The sequence below is a fragment of the Lolium perenne genome, chromosome 5 (genome assembly GCF_019359855.2).
Source record: "Lolium perenne isolate Kyuss_39 chromosome 5, Kyuss_2.0, whole genome shotgun sequence".
NCBI classification, from domain to species: Eukaryota; Viridiplantae; Streptophyta; class Magnoliopsida; order Poales; family Poaceae; genus Lolium; species Lolium perenne.
This window is the reverse complement of record NC_067248.2, coordinates 46328010-46351774: the sequence shown is the minus strand read 5'-3', so window position 1 is coordinate 46351774 and position 23765 is coordinate 46328010. Positions and strand designations below refer to the sequence as shown.

The 23765-nt window shown below is 40.1% G+C and overlaps 1 protein-coding gene across 1 annotated transcript; it reads left to right on the top strand.

Moving 5' to 3' along the window:
• The first annotated feature begins 4044 nt into the window (after window positions 1-4044).
• Window positions 4045-4395, top strand: LOC139831475 (cysteine proteinase inhibitor 6-like). The gene has a single exon (XM_071820755.1). It carries the CDS (start codon window positions 4045-4047, stop codon window positions 4393-4395), a length of 351 nt encoding a protein of 116 aa, XP_071676856.1.
• Window positions 4396-23765: the final 19370 nt, after the last annotated feature.

The window sequence follows — 23765 nt, the reverse complement described above, 5'->3', positions numbered from 1 at the left end:
TTAGTCGAATCCGCCCCCTCATCAAGTTTACACACTAATTCAGTCTATTTTGCCCCCCCCCCCCCCCCCCCTCAACATGCGAAGCTGGCTCCGTCCCTCCTGGTTTTGAAGATGGCTTTGCGAAAGACGGTGGTGGCCGCTTATGTATTGTGTGCATGAGGTGCATACTAAGAGTATGTTGGGCCAGTGAGCCGATTTTAGATAATGCGCGTTGGTGGGAGGTCGAGGCATATGATATTTTGATGTATTTTTCTTGTAAGCCTTCAATGAATTAATGAATAAAAAAATTGTGGGTATCATTTTGATGCAAAGGATAGGGGTACACCCTCCATTTCGGAAAAAGACCTAGATTGACTAGTGAGAGTAACATAGACTGATGCATGCATATGAAGAAATAATCTGGATATTGAATCACAAATCTGGAGATAATTTCATGGTACAGAAGAATTTCATCAAGGATTACCTACAAACTCCTGCAAAGAATGAGATAGGCATTGCTAAGTTCCAAACATCATGAGCTACTTTGCATACCCACAAGTGCTTGTGTTACCTGGGTTGATTTCTCACATGCTTGAAACATGGTCTGGGAGGCTCTTTTGTTGCATGCAGACTCAGAGCCACGTTATGCATATTTTGGCTTCCCGTATTTCCTTGCCTTCCATGAGAGCAAAAAGGTAAGCTCAATGTTTGGTTGCATCAGTGTGCTCCCATGATGCAAAGTGTGCATGTTTGGTTGTGTGCATGGTGATGGTTGTTCTGACCTCTTTTGACATTGTGAACTTACCTACTATTTGGTCTACCTCACAACACTCGCAGAAAAACTGTAACCATTTTTTCTATAATCATTGAAATATAGAATTTTATATCATGAGAGTTGTGTGGAACAATAAGTTGAAGCTAGGGGTTAAATTAATTTTTGAACCATCAAACATTTGTGATAAATTTGAAGAGTTACAGTTAACACAACCCAAAATTGATGGGCAGAATGGAATTACACGGTAGATATACATCTTTGTGTATAGAGCTCATTATGAACCGATGGACTTATTACAATAGAATTATGAGTAAGAGAGACTAGGACGATAAAGGATAGAGTGGCACGAGGTAGTTGACGGTGCGACAAAGAACGGGAACATAAGTTGAGGTGTCTGCACAAAATCCATAGGATCTTACCGAGGACAACCATATCTGCGACTACATGATACAAGCATAGGGGAAATTATCCCATGCATCCGGTTAGGCTGTTGGGTTGTACCATTCCCTTAAATAAGTAGCAACCACATGTGTGCATGAGAAAGAGTTCAACACCTACTCTATGTCCTTGACCATCTCCTTCAGTGGTTGTTTTGATAACAAGATTTTGCACAAGAGTTGATAGAGAAGGAAGGAATCCGTGCAGGTTTTTCATAGAAATGGTGGAGGTTGTCGGTGACAGGGAAATTGAACAATAATGCTCGGTGGTGAAGAAGGGAGACATTTGATATGGGAGTGCCACTACAACATAAACTTCTTATGGAGACACTTCTCTAGAGTCACTTTATGATTTGCCTCTATCAAATTGTTAAATAATCATATAGAGTCAATTTTCTTGATGTAGACACACTTCTTTTAGACGCCAAAAGTGTCTTACTATAGAAACACTAGTTGAGATATTTTTATACGTGACTATCAAATGTGTGTTTAAAGGCATTCTATGAGACACTTAATAAATTGATGAAAGAAATCATATAGAGTCATTTTTAAGACATTTCCTAAAGTGACCTCATATTGTAGCTAGAGACACGGTTTGAGACACTATTTATATTCTGTAGAGGCATTTTATATAATTTTGAGGCATTGAACATAGTAGTGATAAGATTTTCTCTAGGCGTATTAGCAAGATGTTGTGTGAGTTTAAGTGGTTAGACGATTATAAAATTTTCCTTAAGATCTAGAAGTTCAAAGATTGCTTCCAACGTTTTATAATTGTTTTTCTATGCTAGAGAATGATAACATAACGAAATATCTATATTAATGTCTTATAGAATACATGAACAATGTGTAGTGCCCCTACAAAATACCTTATCAAATGTAAAGACATTCTGAAAGTGTCCTTTACCGCTAGAAACACTGACTATAGTGGCACTTATGTGACACTGAAACGCAAGGTATTTTTGCAAGAAGCTAGTTAAGTGACTCATGGGCAAACCACCTCAATCTCAGCCTTTGATACCAGATCAGACGGTTTTGGTGGCACAAGTGCACGCTGACCATCACCACGAACTGACTTACACGAGCTAAATGAAAACAACTTTGAGTATTTGTAGTTCATCAATATTTTTGTGATTTAGCTAATTCAGTGGTGCCCTGGTAACTTGAGGCCCCAACTATAACCCACCTTCACACTTACCACTACGTATAGATGCGCCACTGCAACTTAAGGTAGCAGTAGCGCACCTATACGTGATACGCTAGTGGTAAGTATGGAGGTGTGCCAAAACCTTGGTCACATATCGCACTGCGCCACTGGTAACCCTAATAGCTATGGTGCACTAGCTTAGGTGCGCCACTGCTATATAGCAGTGGGACACCTCTAGCATGGTGGGTCACTGCTAGCAATATTACAGCTAGCTGTTTTTCTAGTAGTGTGAAGTCAACTGCAGTTTTCTTATCTCTAATTCAACTTCCATCTAACTATAAGCCTCTTCGTACAAGAGAATGGACTTTAAAAAAATTTAGACCGTTTTTTGAATCTATGAAAATTTCAATTCAGATATGTTATTTTAAAAAAATGTTGTGACATAGACAATATTGAATCTACAAGTATGTAAATTATTAGAATGCAATATGTTGTATTTTGGGTTCATAAACAATATCAAATCTTTATTTCATCATTGGTGATAATGAAGAGTACATTAAAATCTAGATTTAGTCATTTTTTTTGAGATTTTGTCATTTTTACTCATGAAAAAATATAATTTATTTTAATATAAAAATTTACACACTGATAGATTACAACATTCTCTAAGTCTATGTATTTTTTTAAAAAAATCTAAAACTTCAAATAATTTTTTCTGATGTTTGAAGAATTAAAGAAAAACAAAACCGGGTTATATGTAGCCGGGGCTACATTTGAGGTTTTCGCTTCGTACAAGTGCAATTCACTACCTTTAAATGCGGGAGTTGGTGTTTTAGCTCATAGGTCAAAATGCACCTATTATAAAAAATAATTTAGGATGCCAAAAAAACTGAAAATTTTTAGTTGTACATTCAGACATACTATGTTAGCATACACAATTTTATGGAGAAAAGACATTTTTTTCTGGGTTGTGGCAAAAAAGAAAAGTAAATGTCTCGTGAGAAACCAGCACCAAAACTTGTCTTTTTTGTGTAAGTTACAAAAAATATCATTCCTTCCCGAGACTTTGTGTTCAGAACATAATATGTGCAGATCTACACCTAGAATTTGTTTTCATTTTTTTTTGACATTCTAAAGTATGCTTTTTAGATAATAATGGGTGCATTTACACCTATGAGCTAAAATGGATTTCCACTAAATGTTTTAATAATGTATTAATCTACTAGACAAGTTTGACTTATGGATATCTAAGGAAGACTCATACTAGTATACAACATTAATTGCTATGCAATTATTGATGACTTGATATGTAACTATAAACTTTAATTGGTATAAAATAATACATTAATTGATATATATATATATATATATATATATATATATATATATATATATAGAATTGTATACATTAATTACTCTACCGATATAATACCATATGCTTTGGATATAATTTAATTATATCCAACTATAGTAGTATCATACTATACGAAAACCATTAATATTTTCCAAAAATAAGTAATTTGGATCATGGTGATATGTGCAATTAATTCTACCACCGGTGGTGCCAGTGATCAAGCAATTTATTTATAGTCGTCTGCAGTACAATATCTCCACCCATCAACACAATCATCTCCTCCTCCATAGATCTCAAGTTTCAGATAACCTATCAGTTGATCCATTGCTGGATAACAATAGCCCTAACAACCATGAAAACCATTCTCCTAATTGTAGCCACTGCCACTATCATCTATGCCACTGCTACACCTGCAGCAGCAATTCCTGGTGGATGGTCAAAAATAGGGAACGTCGCCAACCCACACATCCAAGAACTTGGGAAGTGGGCAGTATTGGATGACAACAAAGTGGGAAAAGACAATCTTACATTTCAGAAGGTTGTGAGTGGCGAGCAGCAGATTGTTAATGGCGTAAACTATCGCCTGGTCATCGACGCTCTGCGACTCGATGGATCACATGGCACATACAAAGCAGAGTTGTTCGAGGAGAACTCGGGTAACCCGAATACGCGGAAGCTCATATCTTTCATCCCAGCTAACTAAGAGATGCTTGGCGGATGATATTTAGACTAGATATATTGCTTTGAGTGTAATAAGAAATATTGAGAAATTTATATGGTGTTTTCTATCTATTTTATATGCATTTTTTCCTAGACTTGGAGATAAATTAATACTAGATATAATAAACTCCTATCTTGTCCTTTTTTATTGTGGCAAAAATGGGAGGGTTGGTGTTACTTCACAAGATGGTGGCGGTCCTCATTGCTTCACCTTGTTAGCTGTGGAACCGTCCAGCTTGGCCATGAAGTGAGAGAGACCTTGCGTGGTCTTTCATTTAAAGACAACAGTTGTTTCTTCATTAATTTTTTTTTGTGTTGAAATGCGTCATTATGTACGCTCAGTACTTAGTTATTTGTATCAGTTTGATCCATGCTGGATCATCGGACAAGACGTCCAGGGACCTGCATCCATAATACAATTTGGTGTTATATTCTCATAATATAATATACTATGTATAAAAGCCATTGCATTTTGCCACAACCACAGCCACCTAGGCACGCATGACCAATGCATGTGAATAGTGCTTCGCTTTGCATTTTAAAGACAATTTTAGACTGTTTTAAAATTTTCGACAATAATTTCTAAAGTTTCCAATAGTATTATTCGCAATAGTTTATCACCGGAAATATTCAATTTCTGCAGTAATTATTCGAGTCAACCATTTAGCGGTAATTTCCGGCGAGGCGGTAACTACCTACATCTTCTGTCTCCATTTCTTTAAACACTTTTAAAAAAAATTGACAGTAACTTTTTAAAGTTTATTTTTTCACAGTAGTTTGTTGGTACAAATGTTTAGCTCCCACGGTGATTTGTCGTGTTGACTATTTAGTACTATTTTTTGCGATGTGGTAACTACCAACCATAGCCAGCCGGGCACTGTTCACGTGCATAAACAGTTCACCTGAACGGTGCTCTGGTCAGCATTTTTTATTTGAATTTTTTGGATAGTTTTCTATTTTTAAAAATAATTTTAAAGTTTCTGATAGTAATTTTCAAACTAGCTTGTCACTAGAAATATTCAGCTTATGCATTAATTTGTCGCGTTAATTATTTAATAGTAAATTTTCACAAAGTAACTACATATATCTCCCATGTAAAAAAAAATTACATATATCTCCTGTCTTAATTTTTGTTTGACTCTATTAGGATTTTTTTTGATTCCAACAGTAATTTTTTTGAATTCTCCGATAGTAATATTTCATAATAGTTCGTCGGTACAAATGTGCCAACTTCCGTAGTAATTTGTAGGGTTAATTACTTAGCAGTAATTTTTTCGAGGCGTTAACTACCTATATTTTAATTATTTGAGAGCGCATATTCCAGCGACATGAATTTCTCAACTGCGTACAAGCGTAGTGATTTCAACCTCGACCCTAGCATAATTTTTGGTGAGACGATAACCACCGATATTTTTTCCTAAAAGTAATTTCTCGGTAGAAGTCTTCAACATCAACAATAATTTGCCGATGTCAACTATAAAATGAGTCGTTGACTACCTAATAGTAATAATTTTAGGCCGCATATTTTCGTTACCTTAAATTTTTAACGGCGCACATGCATGGTAAATTTTATACAAATCTTTAAGCTAAACATTTGCTTAGGACAGTAATTACCCGTCGGTAATTCTTCAATAGAGATTTTTTTTTCAACGTTAATTCCAACAAAATTTCACCATCTGTAGCCTTTTGTAGCCAACAAAAATACTATTTTCTTCTTTCAAGTATCTCCGAAAAAACTTGCTTCATCGTATATTACATCTTTCAGTTGGTGTGCCATATTGTGTAGTGCTACTGACGTACTATCCTCTTTTCCCCATCGCCGTACGATCATCCGGTGTTTTTTTGTCCATACTACCCTCTTTTTTCATCGCCTCAGGATTAGCACTTCCCTCTTTTCTAATTCCTTCGCTTTGACCACCGAAAATACAATTTCTAATAGCAAATGTTATTCTTAAGATGTTTGAAACACATGATTTTAAACTTTTATCCTTCGTGTCTTTCCCCCATAGAGGAGTTTGTGTAGGGATTCGTTGCATAGAAAACAAAAAATTTCCTACCGCGAGAACGCAATCCAAGCCAAGATGCAATCTAGAAGACGGGAGCAACGAGGGGATGATCGAGACTCACCCTTGAAGATTTCCAAAGCCTACAAGATGAGGCTCTTGTTGCTGCGGTAGACGATCACTTGCCGCTTGCAAAAGCGCGTAGAAGATCTTGATCACGGTGCCACAGTCGGGCAGCACCTCCGTACTCGGTCACACGTTCGGTGTTGATGAAGACGACGTCCTTCTCCCCGTTCCAGCGGGCAGCGGAAGTAGTAGCTCCTCCTTGAATCCGGCAGCACGACGGCGTGGTGGCGGTGGCGATGGAGAACTCCGGCGGAGCTTCGCTAAGCGTGCGGGAGAGGTGGAGGAGAGGGGGCCGGCTAGGGTTTGGGAGAGGGGTGGCCGGCCACTAAGGGGGTGCGGCCAAGCTATGGCTTGTGGTGGCTGGCCCCCTCCCCTATGCCCCTCATTATATAGGTGGAACCCCCAAGTGTTGGACTCCAAGTCTTCGAATAAGACCCCAACCCAAAACCTTCCATGTAGTAGGGAAACCTACCGAAGGTGGGACTCCCATCCAAGTGGGATTCCCACCCTTACATGAGGGGGGGTGGCCGGCCACCTAGGTGGAGTCTACCTTGGACTCCCCCCTCTAGGGTTGGCCAACCATGGGTGGTGGAGTCCCTTCGGGACTCCGCCTTCCAAACTGATTTCTTCCGGACTTTTCTAGAACCTTCCAAAAAAATCACCGGATCATTTTCAAACTTTATAAAATGAATTCCTATATATGAATCTTACTCCAGACCATTCCGGAACTCCTCGTGATGTCCGGGATCTCATCCGAGACTTCGAACAATACTTCGAACTCCATTCCATATTCAAGTTCTACCATTACAACATCAAACCTTAAGTGTGTCACCCTACGGTTCACGGACTATGTGGACATGGGTGAGAACTCTCTCCGACCAATAACCAATAGCGGGATCTGGAGATCCATAATGGCTCCCACATATTCAACGATGACTTAGTGATCGAATGAACCATTCACATACGATACCAATTCCCTTTGTCACGCGATATTTTACTTGTCCGAGGTTTGATCATCGGTATCAATCTATACCTTGTTCAACCTCATCTCCTGACAAGTACTCTTTACTCGTACCGTGGTATGTGGTCTCTTATGAACTTATTCATATGCTTGCAAGACATTAGATGACATTCCACCGAGAGGGCCCAGAGTATATCTATCCGTCATCGGGATGGACAAATCCCACTGTTGATCCATATGCCTCAACTCATACTTTCCGGATACTTAATCCCACCTTTATAACCACCCATTTACGCAGTGGCGTTTGATGTAATCAAAGTACCTTTCCGGTATAAGTGATTTACATGATCTCATGGTCATAAGGACTAGGTAACTATGTATCGAAAGCTTATAGCAAATAACTTAATGACGTGATCTTATGCTACGCTTAATTGGGTGTGTCCATTACATCATTCATACAATGATATAACCTTGTTATTAATAACATCCAATGTTCATGATTATGAAACTAATCATCTATTAATCAACAAGCTAGTTAAGAGGCATACTAGGGATTCTTTGTTGTTTACATATCACACATGTATCAATGTTTCGGTTAATACAATTATAGCATGGTATATAAACATTTATCATAAACATAAAGATATATATAATAACCACTTTTATTATTGCCTCTTGGGCATATCTCCAACAGTCTCCCACTTGCACTAGAGTCAATAATCTAGATTACATTGTAAGGTACCTAACACCCATGGCATTCTGGTGTTGGTCATGCTTTGCCCTAGGGAGAGCTTTAGTCAACGGATCTGCTACATTCAGATCAGTGTGTACTTTGTAAATCTTTACTTCTCCATCTTCGATGTACTCGCGAATCGAGTGGTAACGCAGCTTGATATGCTTCAGCCTCTTGTGTGACCTTGGTTCTTGTGCATTGGCGATGGCACCCATGTTGTCACAATAGATGACTAGTGGGTCCAATGCACTAGGAACCACACCGAGCTCTACAATGAACCTCTTGATCCATACCACTTCTGATGAAGCCTCTGAAGCCGCTATGTACTCTGATTCTGTTGAAGACTTCGCCACCGTGCACTGCTTCGAGCTTGCCCAGCTTACTGCAACACCATTTAATATAAACACGTACCCAGACTGTGACTTAGAGTCATCAGGATCACTGTTCCAACTTGCATCGGTATAACTGGTTACAACGAGCTCTTGGTCACCTCCATAACAAAGAAACATATCCTTAGTTCTTTTTAAGTACTTCAGAATATTCTTGACCGTTGTCCAGTGTTCCATCCCTGGATCACTTTGATATCTGCTGGTCAAACTAACAGCATGTGCTATATCCGGTCTAGTACATAGCATGGCATACATAATAGAGCCTTACTCAAGACCTTGCCTGGTAACATAGGTAAGAACCCTTTCTTACTTTCGTCCATTCTAAACTTCTTTAGAATCTTGTCCAGGTATGTACTCTGTGATAGCCCTATTAGGCGTCTTGATCTATCTCTATAAATCTTGATGCCTAATATATACGATGCTTCACCAAGGTCTTTCATTGAAAAACTATTATTCAAATAACATTTTACACTGCTTAATAGTTCTATATCATTCCCAATCAATAATATGTCATCTACATATAATATCAGCAATGCTACAGAGCTCTCACTCACTTTCTTGTAAATACAGGCCTCTCCATAACACTGTATAAACCCGAAGTCTTTGATCACCTTATCAAAGCGTCGGTTTTAACTTCTCGATGCTTGCTTCAGTCCATAAATTGAACGCTGAAGTTTGCATACTTTGTCAGCATTTTTAGGATCGATAAAACCTTTGGGTTGTACCATATACAACTCTTCCTCAATGTCTCCATTAAGGAACGCTGTTTTGACATCCATCTGCCAAATCTCATAATCGAAAAATGCAGCTATTGCTAACAAAATCCTCACAGATTTTAGCTTTGCTACAGGTGAGAAAGTCTCATCGTAGTCAACTCCTTGAATTTGTCGGAAACCCTTTGCGACAAGTCGAGCTTTATAGACAGTAATATTACCATCAGCATCTGTTTTTCTCTTGAAGATTGATACGTCTCCGACGTATCGATAATTTCTTATGTTCCATGCCACATTATTGATGATATCTACATGTTTTATGCACACTTTATGTCATATTCGTGCATTTTCTGGAACTAACCTATTAACAAGATGCCGAAGTGCCGATTGCTGTTTTTTCTGCTGTTTTTGGTTTCAGAAATCCTAGTAACGAAATATTCTCGGAATTGGACGAAATCAACGCCCAGGGTCCTATTTTGCCACGAAGCTTCCAGAAGACCGAAGAGGAGACGAAGTGGGGCCACGAGGTGGCCACACCCTAGGGCGGCGCGGCCCCCCTTGGCCGCGCGGCCCTATGGTGTGGGCCCCTCGTGCCGCCTCCTGACCTGCCCTTCCGCCTACTTAAAGCCTCCGTCGCGAAACCCCCAGTACCGAGAGCCACGATACGGAAAACCTTCCAGAGACGCCGCCGCCGCCAATCCCATCTCGGGGGATTCAAGAGATCGCCTCCGGCACCCTGCCGGAGAGGGGAATCATCTCCCGGAGGACTCTACGCCGCCATGGTCGCCTCCGGAGTGATGTGTGAGTAGTCTACCCCTGGACTATGGGTCCATAGCAGTAGCTAGATGGTTGTCTTCTCCCCATTGTGCTTAATTGTCGGATCTTGTGAGCTGCCGAACATGATCAAGATCATCTATCTGTAATTCTATATGTTGCGTTTGTTGGGATCCGATGAATAGAGAATACTTGTTATGTTGATTATCAAAGTTATGTCTATGTGTTGTTTATGATCTTGCATGCTCTCCGTTACTCGTAGATGCTCTGGCCAAGTAGATGCTTGTAACTCCAAGAGGGAGTATTTATGCTCGATAGTGGGTTCATGTCTCCGTGAATCTGGGGAAGTGACAGAAATCTCTAAGATTATGGATGTGCTGTTGCCACTAGGGATAAAACATTAGTGCTATGTTCGAGGATATAGTCACTAATTACATTACGCGCAATACTTAATGCAATTGTCTGTTGTTAGCAACTTAATACTGGAGGGGGTTCGGATGATAACCTGAAGGTGGACTTTTTAGGCATAGATACATGCTGGATAGCGGTCTATGTACTTTGTCGTAATGCCCAATTAAATCTCACAATACTCATCATAATATGTATGTGCATGGTCATGCCCTCTTTATTTGTCAATTGCCCAACTGTAATTTGTTCACCCAACATGCTGTTTATCTTATGGGAGAGACACCTCTAGTGAACTGTGGACCCCGGTCCAATTCTCTATAATGAAATACAATCTACTGCAATACTGTTCTACTGTTTTCTGCAAACAATCATCATCCACACTATACATCTAATCCTTTGTTACAACAAGCCGGTGAGATTGACAACCTCACTGTTTCGTTGGGGCAAAGTACTTTGGTTGTGTTGTGCAGGTTCCACGTTGGCGCCGGAATCCCTGGTGTTGCGCCGCACTACATCCCGCCGCCATCAACCTTCAACGTGTTTCTTGGCTCCTACTGGTTCGATAAACCTTGGTTTCATACTGAGGGAAAACTTGCCGCTGTACGCATCACACCTTCCTCTTGGGGTTCCCAACGGACGCGTGTTGTACGCGTATCAAGCTCTTTTTCTGGCGCCGTTGCCGGGGAGATCAAGACACGCTGCAAGGGGAGTCTCCACATCCCAATCTCTTTACTTTGTTTTTGTCTTGCTTTATTTTATTTACTACTTTGTTTGCTGCACTAAATCAAAATACAAAAAATTAGTTGCTAGTTTTACTTTATTTGCTATCTTGTTTGCTATATCAAAAACACAAAAAAATTAGTTACTTGCATTTACTTTATCTAGTTTGCTTTATTTACTGTTGCTAAAATGGTTACCCCTGAAAATACTAAGTTGTGTGACTTCACAACCACAAATAATAATGATTTCTTATGCACACCTATTGCTCCACCTGCTACTACAGCAGAATTCTTTGAAATTAAACCTGCTTTACTAAATCTTGTTATGCGAGAGCAATTTTCTGGTGTTAGTTCTGATGATGCTGCTGCCCATCTCAATAACTTTGTTGAACTATGTGAAATGCAAAAGTATAAGGATGTAGATGGTGACATTATAAAATTAAAATTGTTCCCTTTCTCATTAAGAGGAAGAGCTAAAGATTGGTTGCTATCTCTGCCTAAGAATAGTATTGATTCATGGACTAAATGCAAGGATGCTTTTATTGGTAGATATTATCCCCCTGCTAAAATTATATCTTTGAGGAGTAGCATAATGAATTTTAAACAATTAGATACTGAACATGTTGCACAAGCATGGGAAAGAATGAAATCTCTGGTTAAAAATTGCCCAACCCATGGACTGACTACTTGGATGATCATCCAAACCTTCTATGCAGGACTAAATTTTTCTTCGTGGAATTTATTGGATTCAGCTGCTGGAGGTACCTTTATGTCCATCACTCTTGGTGAAGCAACAAAGCTTCTTGATAATATGATGATCAATTACTCTGAATGGCACACGGAAAGAGCTCCACAAGGTAAGAAGGTAAATTCTGTCGAAGAAACCTCTTCCTTGAGTGATAAGATTGATGCTATTATGTCTATGCTTGTGAATGATAGGACTAATGTTGATCCTAATAATGTTCCGTTAGCTTCATTGGTTGCCCAAAAAGAACATGTTGATGTAAACTTCATTAAAAATAATAATTTCAACAACAATGCTTATCGGAACAATTCTAGTAATAACTATAGGCCATATCCTTATAATAATGGTAACGGTTATGCTAATTCTTATGGGAATTCTTACAATAATAATAGGAACACACCCCCTGGACTTGAAGCCATGCTTAAAAAATTTATTAGTACACAAACTGCTTTTAACAAATCTGTTGAAGAAAAGGTTGGGAAAATTGATATACTTGCTTCTAAAGTCGATAGTCTTGCTGCTGATGTAGATCTTTTGAAATCGAAAGTTATGCCTAATAGGGATATTGAAAATAAAATTGTTACTACAGCAAATGCCATCCAAGTTAGAATTGATGAGAATATAAGATTAATGGCTGAATTGCGTGCTAGGTGGGATAGAGAAGAAAATGAAAAACTAGCTAAAGAGAAAAATGTAGCTAAAGTTTGGACTATTACCACCACAAGTAATGTTGATTCTTCACATGTTGCTGCACCTCCTACTATTAATGGTAAAATAATTGGTGTTGGCAATGTTTCTACTCCTAGTGCAAAGCGTACAAAATTGCCTGAAATTGCTAAAACTGCTGAAATTGCTTGTGATAAAACTGCTGAAATTTTTTCCAACCTTGGGGATGATGATCCCATTGCTGTAGCTCATAATGATTTAGATTTTGATGATTGCCACATCTCTGAAGTTATAAATTTCTTACAAAAACTTGCTAAAAGTCCTAATGCTAGTGCTATAAATTTGGCTTTCACGCAACATATTACAAATGCTCTCATAAAAGCTAGAGAAGAGAAACTAGAGCGCGAAGCCTCTATTCCTAGAAAGCTAGAGGATGGTTGGGAACCCATCATTAAGATGAAGATCAAAGATTTTGATTGTAATGCTTTATGTGATCTTGGTGCAAGTATTTCTGTTATGCCTAAGAAAATTTATAATATGCTTGACTTGCCACCGCTGAAAAATTGTTATTTGGATGTTAATCTTGCTGATCAATCTACAAAGAAACCTTTGGGGAAAGTTGATAATGTTCGCATTACCGTTAACAATAACCTTATCCCCGTTGATTTTGTTGTCTTGGATATTGAATGCAACGCATCTTGTCCTATTATATTGGGAAGACCTTTTTTTCGAACTGTTGGTGCTATCATTGATATGAAGGAAGGTAATATAAAATATCAATTTCCTCTCAAGAAAGGTATGGAACACTTCCCTAGAAAGAGAATTAAGTTACCTTTTGATTCTATTATTAGAACAAATTATGATGTTGACACTTCGTCTCTTGATAATACTTGATACACACTTTCTGCGCCTAGCTGAAAGGCGTTAAAGAAAAGCGCTTATGGGAGACAACCCATGGTTTTTACTACAGTACTTTGTTTTTATTTTGTGTCTTGGAAGTTGTTTACTACTGTAGCAACCCCTCCTTATCTTAGTTTAGTGTTTTATTGTGCCAAGTAAAGTCGTTGATAGAAAAGTTCATACTAGATTTGGATTACTGCGCAGAAACAGATTTCTTTGCTGTCACAAATCTGGGCTGTTTTCTCTGTAGGTAACTCAGAAAATTATGCCAATTTACGTGAGTGATCCTCAGATATGTACGCAACTTTCATTCAATTTGAGCATTTTCATTTGAGCAAGTCTGGTGCCTCGATAAAATTCGTCAATACGAACTGTTCTGTTTTGACAGATTCTGCCTTTTATTTCGCATTGCCTCTTTTGCTATGTTGGATGAATTTCTTTGATCCATTAATGTCAAGTAGATTTATGCAATGTCCAGAAGTGTTAATAATGATTATGTCACCTCTGAACATGTTAATTTTTATTGTCCACTAACCCTCTAATGAGTTGTTCTAAGTTTGGTGTGGAGGAAGTTTTCAAGGATCAAGAGAGGAGTATGATGCAACATGATCAAGGAGAGTGAAAGCTCTAAGCTTGGGGATGCCCCGGTGGTTCACCCCTGCATATATCAAGAAGACTCAAGCGTCTAAGCTTGGGGATGCCCAAGGCATCCCCTTCTTCATCGACAACATTATCAGGTTCCTCCCCTGAAACTATATTTTTATTCCATCACATCTTATGTGCTTTGCTTGGAGCGTCGGTTTGTTTTTGTTTTTGTTTTGTTTGAATAAAATGGATCCTAGCATTCACTTTATGGGAGAGAGACACGCTCCGCTGTAGCATATGGACAAGTATGTCCTTAGTTTCTACTCATAGTATTCATGGCGAAGTTTCTTCTTCGTTAAATTGTTATATGGTTGGAATTGGAAAATGATACATGTAGTAAATTGCTATAATGTCTTGGGTAATGTGATAGTTGGCAATTATTGTGCTCATGTTTAAGCTCTTGCATCATATGCTTTGCACCCATTAATGAAGAAATACATAGAGCATGCTAAAATTTGGTTTGCATATTTGGTCTCTCTAAGGTCTAGATAATTTCTAGTATTGAGTTTGAACAACAAGGAAGACGGTGTAGAGTCTTATAATGTTTACAATATGTCTTTTATGTGAGTTTTGCTGCACCGGTTCATCCTTGTGTTTGTTTCAAATAGCCTTGCTAGCCTAAACCTTGTATCGAGAGGGATTACTTCTCATGCATCCAAAATCCTTGAGCCAACCACTATGCCATTTGTGTCCACCATACCTACCTACTACATGGTATTTCTCCGCCATTCCAAAGTAAATTGCTTGAGTGCTACCTTTAAAATTCCATCATTCACCTTTGCAATATATAGCTCATGGGACAAATAGCTTAAAAACTATTGTGGTATTGAATATGTACTTATGCACTTTATCTCTTATTAAGTTGCTTGTTGTGCGATAACCATGTTCACTGGGGACGCCATCAACTACTCTTTGTTGAATTTCATGTGAGTTGCTATGCATGTTCGTCTTGTCTGAAGTAAGAGAGATCTACCACCCTATGGTTAAGCATGCATATTGTTAGAGAAGAACATTGGGCCGCTAACTAAAGCCATGATCCATGGTGGAAGTTTCAGTTTTGGACATATATCCTCAATCTCATATGAGAAAATTATTAATTGTTGTTACATGCTTATGCATAAAAGAGGAGTCCATTATCTGTTGTCTATGTTGTCCCGGTATGGATGTCTAAGTTGAGAATAATCAATAGCGAGAAATCCAATGCGAGCTTTCTCCTTAGACCTTTGTACAGGCGGCATAGAGGTACCCCTTTGTGACACTTGGTTAAAACATGTGCATTGTGATGATCCGGTAGTCCAAGCTAATTAGGACAAGGTGCGGGCACTATTAGTATACTATGCATGAGGCTTGCAACTTGTAAGATATAATTTACATGATACATATGCTTTATTACTACCGTTGACAAAATTGTTTCATGTTTTCAAAATCAAAGCTCTAGCACAAATATAGCAATCGATGCTTTCCTCTATGGAGGACCATTCTTTTACTTTCATTGTTGAGTCAGTTCACCTATTTCTCTCCACCTCAAGAAGCAAACACTTGTGTGAACTGTGCATTGATTCCTACATATTTGCATATTGCACTTATTATATTACTCTATGATGACAATATCCATGAGATATACATGTTACAAGTTGAAAGCAACCGCTGAAACTTAATCTTCCTTTGTGTTGCTTCAATACCTTTACTTTGAATTATTGCTTTATGAGTTAACTCTTATGCAAGACTTATTGATGTTTGTCTTGAAGTACTATTCATGAAAAGTCTTTGCTATATGATTCACTTGTTTACTCATGTCATATACATTGTTTTGATCGCTGCATTCACTACTTATGCTTTACAAATAGTATGATCAAGGTTATGATGGCATGTCACTCCAGAAATTATCTTTGTTATCGTTTTACCTGCTCGGGACGAGCAGAACTAAGCTTGGGGATGCTGATACGTCTCCGACGTATCGATAATTTCTTATGTTCCATGCCACATTATTGATGATATCTACATGTTTTATGCACACTTTATGTCATATTCGTGCATTTTCTGGAACTAACCTATTAACAAGATGCCGAAGTGCCAGTTGCTGTTTTCTGCTGTTTTTGGTTTCAGAAATCCTAGTAACGAAATATTCTCGGAATTGGACGAAATCAACGCCCAGGGTCCTATTTTGCCACGAAGCTTCCAGAAGACCGAAGAGGAGACGAAGTGGGGCCACGAGGTGGCCACACCCTAGGGCGGCGCGGCCCCCCCCTTGGCCGCGCGGCCCTATGGTGTGGGCCCCTCGTGCCGCCTCCTGACCTGCCCTTCCGCCTACTTAAAGCCTCCGTCGCGAAACCCCCCGGCCCGAGAGCCACGATACGGAAAACCTTCCAGAGACGCCGCCGCCGCCAATCCCCTCTCGGGGGATTCAGGAGATCGCCTCCGGCACCCTGCCGGAGAGGGGAATCATCTCCCGGAGGACTCTACGCCGCCATGGTCGCCTCCGGAGTGATGTGTGAGTAGTCTACCCCTGGACTATGGGTCCATAGCAGTAGCTAGATGGTTGTCTTCTCCCCATTGTGCTTAATTGTCGGATCTTGTGAGCTGCCGAACATGATCAAGATCATCTATCTGTAATTCTATATGTTGCGTTTGTTGGGATCCGATGAATAGAGAATACTTGTTATGTTGATTATCAAAGTTATGTCTATGTGTTGTTTATGATCTTGCATGCTCTCCGTTACTCGTAGATGCTCTGGCCAAGTAGATGCTTGTAACTCCAAGAGGGAGTATTTATGCTCGATAGTGGGTTCATGTCTCCGTGAATCTGGGGAAGTGACAGAAATCTCTAAGATTATGGATGTGCTGTTGCCACTAGGGATAAAACATTAGTGCTATGTTCGAGGATATAGTCACTGATTACATTACGCGCAATACTTAATGCAATTGTCTGTTGTTAGCAACTTAATACTGGAGGGGGTTCGGATGATAACCTGAAGGTGGACTTTTTAGGCATAGATGCATGCTGGATAGCGGTCTATGTACTTTGTCGTAATGCCCAATTAAATCTCACAATACTCATCATAATATGTATGTGCATGGTCATGCCCTCTTTATTTGTCAATTGCCCAACTGTAATTTGTTCACCCAACATGCTGTTTATCTTATGGGAGAGACACCTCTAGTGAACTGTGGACCCCGGTCCAATTCTCTATACTGAAATACAATCTCTTGCAATCTTTGTTCTATTGTTTTCTGCAAACAATCATCATCCACACTATACATCTAATCCTTTGTTACAGCAAGCCGGTGAGATTGACAACCTCACTGTTTCGTTGGGGCAAAGTACTTTGGTTGTGTTGTGCAGGTTCCACGTTGGCGCCGGAATCCCTGGTGTTGCGCCGCACTACATCCCGCCGCCATCAACCTTCAACGTGCTTCTTGGCTCCTACTGGTTCGATAAACCTTGGTTTCATACTGAGGGAAAACTTGCCGCTGTACGCATCACACCTTCCTCTTGGGGTTCCCAACGGACGCGTGCTGTACGCGTATCAAAGATCCATTTATTCTCGACAGCCTTGCGGCTATCAGGTAAGTCTACCAAAGTCCACACTTTGTTATCATATATGGATCCCATTTCGGATTTCATGGCTTCTTGCCATTTGTTGGAATCTGGGCTCATCATCGCTTCTTCATACGTCGCAGGGTCTTCATCATTGTTGTCCACAATCATGACATTTAGACAAGGATCATACCAATCAGGAGTGGCACGTTCCCTTATCGATCTGCGAGGTTCAGTAGCTTCCTCGTTCGAAGTTTCATGATCATTATCATTAGCTTCCTCTGTTGCCGGTGTAGGCGGTACAGGAACAACTTCCGGTACTGCGCTACTCTGATCAACGAGTAAAGATTCATCAATCTCATCGAGTTCTACTTTTCTTCCAGTCACTTCTTTAGTGAGAAATTCTGTCTAAAGAAAGGTTCCATTCTTAGCAACAAAGATTTTGCCTTCGGATCTGTGATAGAAAGTGTACCCTATAGTTTCCTTAGGGTATCCTATGAAGACGCATTTCTCCGCTTTGGGTTCTAGCTTGTCCGGTTGTAACTTCTTTACATAGGCTTCGCAACCCCAAACTTTAAGGAACGACAGCTTAGGTTTCTTATTAAACCATAATTCATACGGTGTCGTTTCTACGGATTTTGATGGTGCTCTATTTAAAGTGAATGCGGCTGTCTCTAATGCATAACTCCAAAATGATAACGGCAAATCAGTAAGAGACATCATAGAACGAACCATATGTAAGAGAGTTCGATTACGATGTTCGGACACACCGTTTTGTTGTGGTGTTCCCGGCGGTGTCAATTGTGAAAGTATTCCGCATTTCTTTAAATGCATGCCAAACTCATAACTCAGATATTCACCTCCGTGATCAGATCGTAGAAATTTAATCTTCTTGTTACGTTGATTTTCTACTTCACTTTGGAATTCCTTAAACTTCTCGAAAGTTTCGGATTTATGTTTCATGAAATAGATATACCCATATCTACTCAGATCATCTGTGAAGGTTAGAACATAACGATAACCACTGCGCGATGCTACACTCATCGGTCCGCACACATCGGTATGTATGATTTCCAATAAGTCAGTAGCTCGCTCCATCATACCAGAAAATGGAGTCTTAGTCATTTTTCCAATTAGACATGCTTCGCATCTATCAAGTGACTCAAAGTCAAGTGATTCAAGTAATCCATCGGTATGGAGTTTCTTCATGCGTTTCACTCCAATATGACCAAGACGACAGTGCCACATATAAGTAGAATTATCATTCAATTTAATTCGCTTAATTAGCATCAATGTTATGTATATGTGTATCACTACTATCGAGATCTAACAGAAATAAGCCGTTCTTTTCAGGTGCTCGACCATAAAAGATATTATTCATAAAAATAGAACAACCATTATTCTCAGACTTAAATGAATAACCGTATTGCATTAAACAAGATCCAGATATAATGTTCATGCTCAACGCGGGTACAAAATAACAATTATTTAGGCCTAAAACTAATCCCGAAGGTAGATGTAGAAGAAGTGTGCCGACAGCGATCATATCGACTTTGGATCCGTTTCCAACGCGCATCGTCACTTCATCTTTCAGTAGTCTTCGTTTATTCTTTAGTTCCTGTTTCGAGTTACAAATATGAGAAACCGAACCAGTATCAAATACCCAGGTACTAGTACGAGAACCAGTGAGATAAACATCTATAACATGTATATCAGATATACCTTCTTTCTTCTTCTTGACAAGGCCGCTCTTCAGATCAGCCAGATACTTGGAGCAATTACGCTTCCAGTGTCCCTTCTCCTTGCAGTAATAGCACTCAGCATCAGGCTTAGGGCCGTTCTTAGGTTTCATAGGAGGCGTGACAGCTTTCTTGCCACCCTTCTTGAATTTCCCCTTAGACTTGCCCTGTTTCTTGAAACTGGTGGTCTTGTTGACCATCAACACTTGGTGCTCTTTCTTGATCTCAATCTCAGCAGCTTTTAGCATGCCAAAGAGTTCAGGTAACTCTTTGTTCATGTTCTGCATATTGTAGTTCATCACAAAGTTCTTGTAACTAGGTGGCAGTGATTGAAGGACACGATTAATCCCCAGTCTGTTAGGAATCACTATTCCCAAGTCACTGAGTTTCTTCGCATGCCCGGTCATAACGAGCATGTGCTCACTAACGGAGCTGCCTTCTTCCATCATGCAGTTGAAGAAGTGTTTCGATGCTTCATAGCATTCCACGGCCGCATGAGTTTCAAATATAGCTTTCAGCTCATTGACCAACTCATGAGGATCGTGGTGCTCAAAATGTTTTTGAAGATCGGCTTCCAGACTGCACAGAATGGCACACTGTACTTGAGAGTACCGAGCTTTCCGAGTCGCGTAAGCATTCTTTACTTCATCGGTTTCAGTTTCTGCAGGAGGGTCACCTAGCGGTGCATCAAGCACATATTGCAGATTTCCGCCAGCGAGGAAGATCCTCACATGACGGAACCAGTCGGTGAAGTTGCTACCGTTGCTCTTAAGCTTTTCTTTCTCTAGGAACTGGTTAAAATTGAATGGGGACGCCATATCTACAACATATATTTGCAATAGTTTAGACTAAGTTTATGACAAATTGAGTTCAAATTTTAGTTCAACATAATTAAAAATCTAGGTGAACTCCCACTCAAAACAATATCCCTCGAATTGTCTTAGTGATCACACAAACCAAATCCAACACATCTAAGTCCGATCATCACGAGACAAGATGTAATTTCAATGGCGAACACTCAAAGTGTTCATCATATCAATCATATGATTCATGCTCTACCTTTCGGTATCACGTGTTCCGAGACCATGTCTGTACATGCTAGGCTCGTCAAGGCCACCTTAGTATCCGCATGTGCAAAACTGGCTTGCACCCGTTGTTTGCACTTGTTGATTTTATCACACCCGATCATCACGAGATGCTTCGAAACGACAAGTCTTGGCAATGGTGCTACTAAGGATGAACACTTTATTATCTTGATATTTTAGTGAGGGATCATCTTATAATGCTACCGTCGCGATCTAAGCAAAATAAGATGCATAAAAGGATTAACATCACATGCAGTTCATATGTGATATGATATGGCCCTTTTGTCTTTGCGCCTTTGATCTTCATCTCCAAAGCACGGACATGATCTCCATCATCTTCGGGCATAATCTCCATCATCGTCGACGTAGCGTCAAGGTCCATGGCGCCGTCTTCATGGTTGTTCACCTCATGTAGCAACTATTACAACTACTTTGAAATACTACTCAACATGAAATTTAAAGACAACCATAAGGCTCCTGCCGGTTGCCACAATACAATAATGATCATCTCATACATATTCATCATCACATTATGGCCATATCACATCACCAAACCCTGCAAAAACAAGTTAGACGTCTCTAATTTGGTTTGCATATTTTACGTGGTTTAGGGTTTTCGAGAGAGATCTAATCTACCTACGAACATGAACCACAACGGTGATACTAGTGTTGTCAATAGAAGAGTAAATTGAATCTTCACTATAGTAGGAGAGACAGACACCCGCAAAGCCTCTTATGCAATACAAGTTGCATGTCGAACGAGGAACAAGTCTCATGAACGCGGTCATGTAAAGTTAGTCCGAGCCGCTTCATCCCACTATGCCACAAAGATGCAAAGTACTCAAACTAAAGACAACAAAAGCATCAACGCCCACAAAACCATTGTGTTCTACTCGTGCAACCATCTATGCATAGACACGGCTCTGATACCACTGTAGGGATACGTTGCATAGAAAACAAAAAAATTCCTACCGCGAGAACGCAATCCAAGCCAAGATGCAATCTAGAAGATGTGAGCAACGAGGGGATGATCGAGACTCACCCCTGAAGATTTCCAAAGCCTACAAGATGAGGCTCTTGTTGCTGCGGTAGACGATCACTTGCCGCTTGCAAAAGCGCGTAGAAGATCTTGATCACGGTGCCACAGTCGGGCAGCACCTCCGTACTTGGTCACACGTTCGGTGTTGATGAAGACGACGTCCTTCTCCCCGTTCCAGCGGGCAGCGGAAGTAGTAGCTCCTCCTTGAATCCGGCAGCACGACGGCGTGGTGGCGGTGGCGATGGAGAACTCCGGCGGAGCTTCGCTAAGCGTGCGGGAGAGGTGGAGGAGAGGGGGCGGCTAGGGTTTGGGAGAGGGGTGGCCGGCCACTAAGGGGGTGCGGCCAAGCTATGGCTTGTGGTGGCCGGCCCCCTCCCCTATGCCCCTCATTATATAGGTGGAACCCCCAAGTGTTGGACTCCAAGTCTTCGAATAAGACCCCAACCCAAAACCTTCCATGTAGTAGGGAAACCTACCCAAGGTGGGACTCCCACCCAAGTGGGATTCCCACCCTTCCATGACGGGGGGGGGGGGGGGGGGGGGGGGCCGGCCACCTAGGTGGAGTCCACCTTGGACTCCCCCCTCTAGGGTTGGCCGGCCATGGGTGGTGGAGTCCCTTCGGGACTCCGCCTTCCAAACTGATTTCTTCCGGACTTTTCTAGAACCTTCCAAAAAAATCACCGGATCATTTTCAAACTTTATAAAATGACTTCCTATATATGAATCTTACTCCAGACCATTCCGGAACTCCTCGTGATGTCCGGGATCTCATCCGAGACTTCGAACAATACTTCGAACTCCATTCCATATTCAAGTTCTACCATTACAACATCAAACCTTAAGTGTGTCACCCTACGGTTCGCGGACTATGTGGACATGGGTGAGAACTCTCTCCGATCAATAACCAATAGCGGGATCTGGAGATCCATAATGGCTCCCACATATTCAACAATGACTTAGTGATCGAATGAACCATTCACATACGATACCAATTCCCTTTGTCACGCGATATTTTACTTGTCCGAGGTTTGATCATCGGTATCAATCTATACCTTGTTCAACCTCATCTCCTGACAAGTACTCTTTACTCGTACCGTGGTATGTGGTCTCTTATGAACTTATTCATATGCTTGCAAGACATTAGATGACATTCCACCGAGAGGGCCCAGAGTATATCTATCCGTCATCGGGATGGACAAATCCCACTGTTGATCCATATGCCTCAACTCATACTTTCCGGATACTTAATCCCACCTTTATAACCACCCATTTACGCAGTGGCGTTTGATGTAATCAAAGTACCTTTCCGGTATAAGTGATTTACATGATCTCATGGTCATAAGGACTAGGTAACTATGTATCGAAAGCTTATAGCAAATAACTTAATGACGTGATCTTATGCTACGCTTAATTGGGTGTGTCCATTACATCATTCATACAATGATATAACCTTGTTATTAATAACATCGAATGTTCATGATTATGAAACTAATCATCTATTAATCAACAAGCTAGTTAAGAGGCATACTAGGGATTCTTTGTTGTTTACATATCACACATGTATCAATGTTTCGGTTAATACAATTATAGCATGGTATATAAATATTTATCATAAACATAAAGATATAAAAACCACTTTTATTATTGCCTCTTGGGCATATCTCCAACAGTTTGACCCTTCCGTTTCTGCCTCTTCTTTCCACAATTGAGATTCCTATTAAGGAACAATATCTTGCACGTCCCATTTTTGCGAGGAAATTGCTCTACTTTTTTCAGCAATATCTATGGGCGCTCGAAAAAGAACTCTGAACCATGACACTACATTACAACTTTTATGTTTCTTGATCAATGCTTACACACCAACACTTCTGTAATACTTCAAATAACCCATATATTATAGTACTTCTAAAATACTTTAACGACTGCTAAAGACACGGCGTGTCACGGGGCATACTTTCTGGAACATATTTAAGTTTGATAATCTCTACTGATAAATGCATGATAAGTTGTGGAGTCTGGAGTCTAGACCACCAAACAACTAAGACTAGTCACAATACATAGTATCATATAAAAGTATCATGTGTATGATACTACTACATGTTACTATGTCCACAATGCATGGTATCATATACTATTTATCATAATTTTCTTATTTTAATTGATTTGTAGA

Coding starts and splice junctions, on each gene's coding strand:
- LOC139831475 (XM_071820755.1), top strand. CDS start 4,045: ATGAAAACCATTCTCCTAATTGTAGCCACTGCCACTATCATCTATGCC.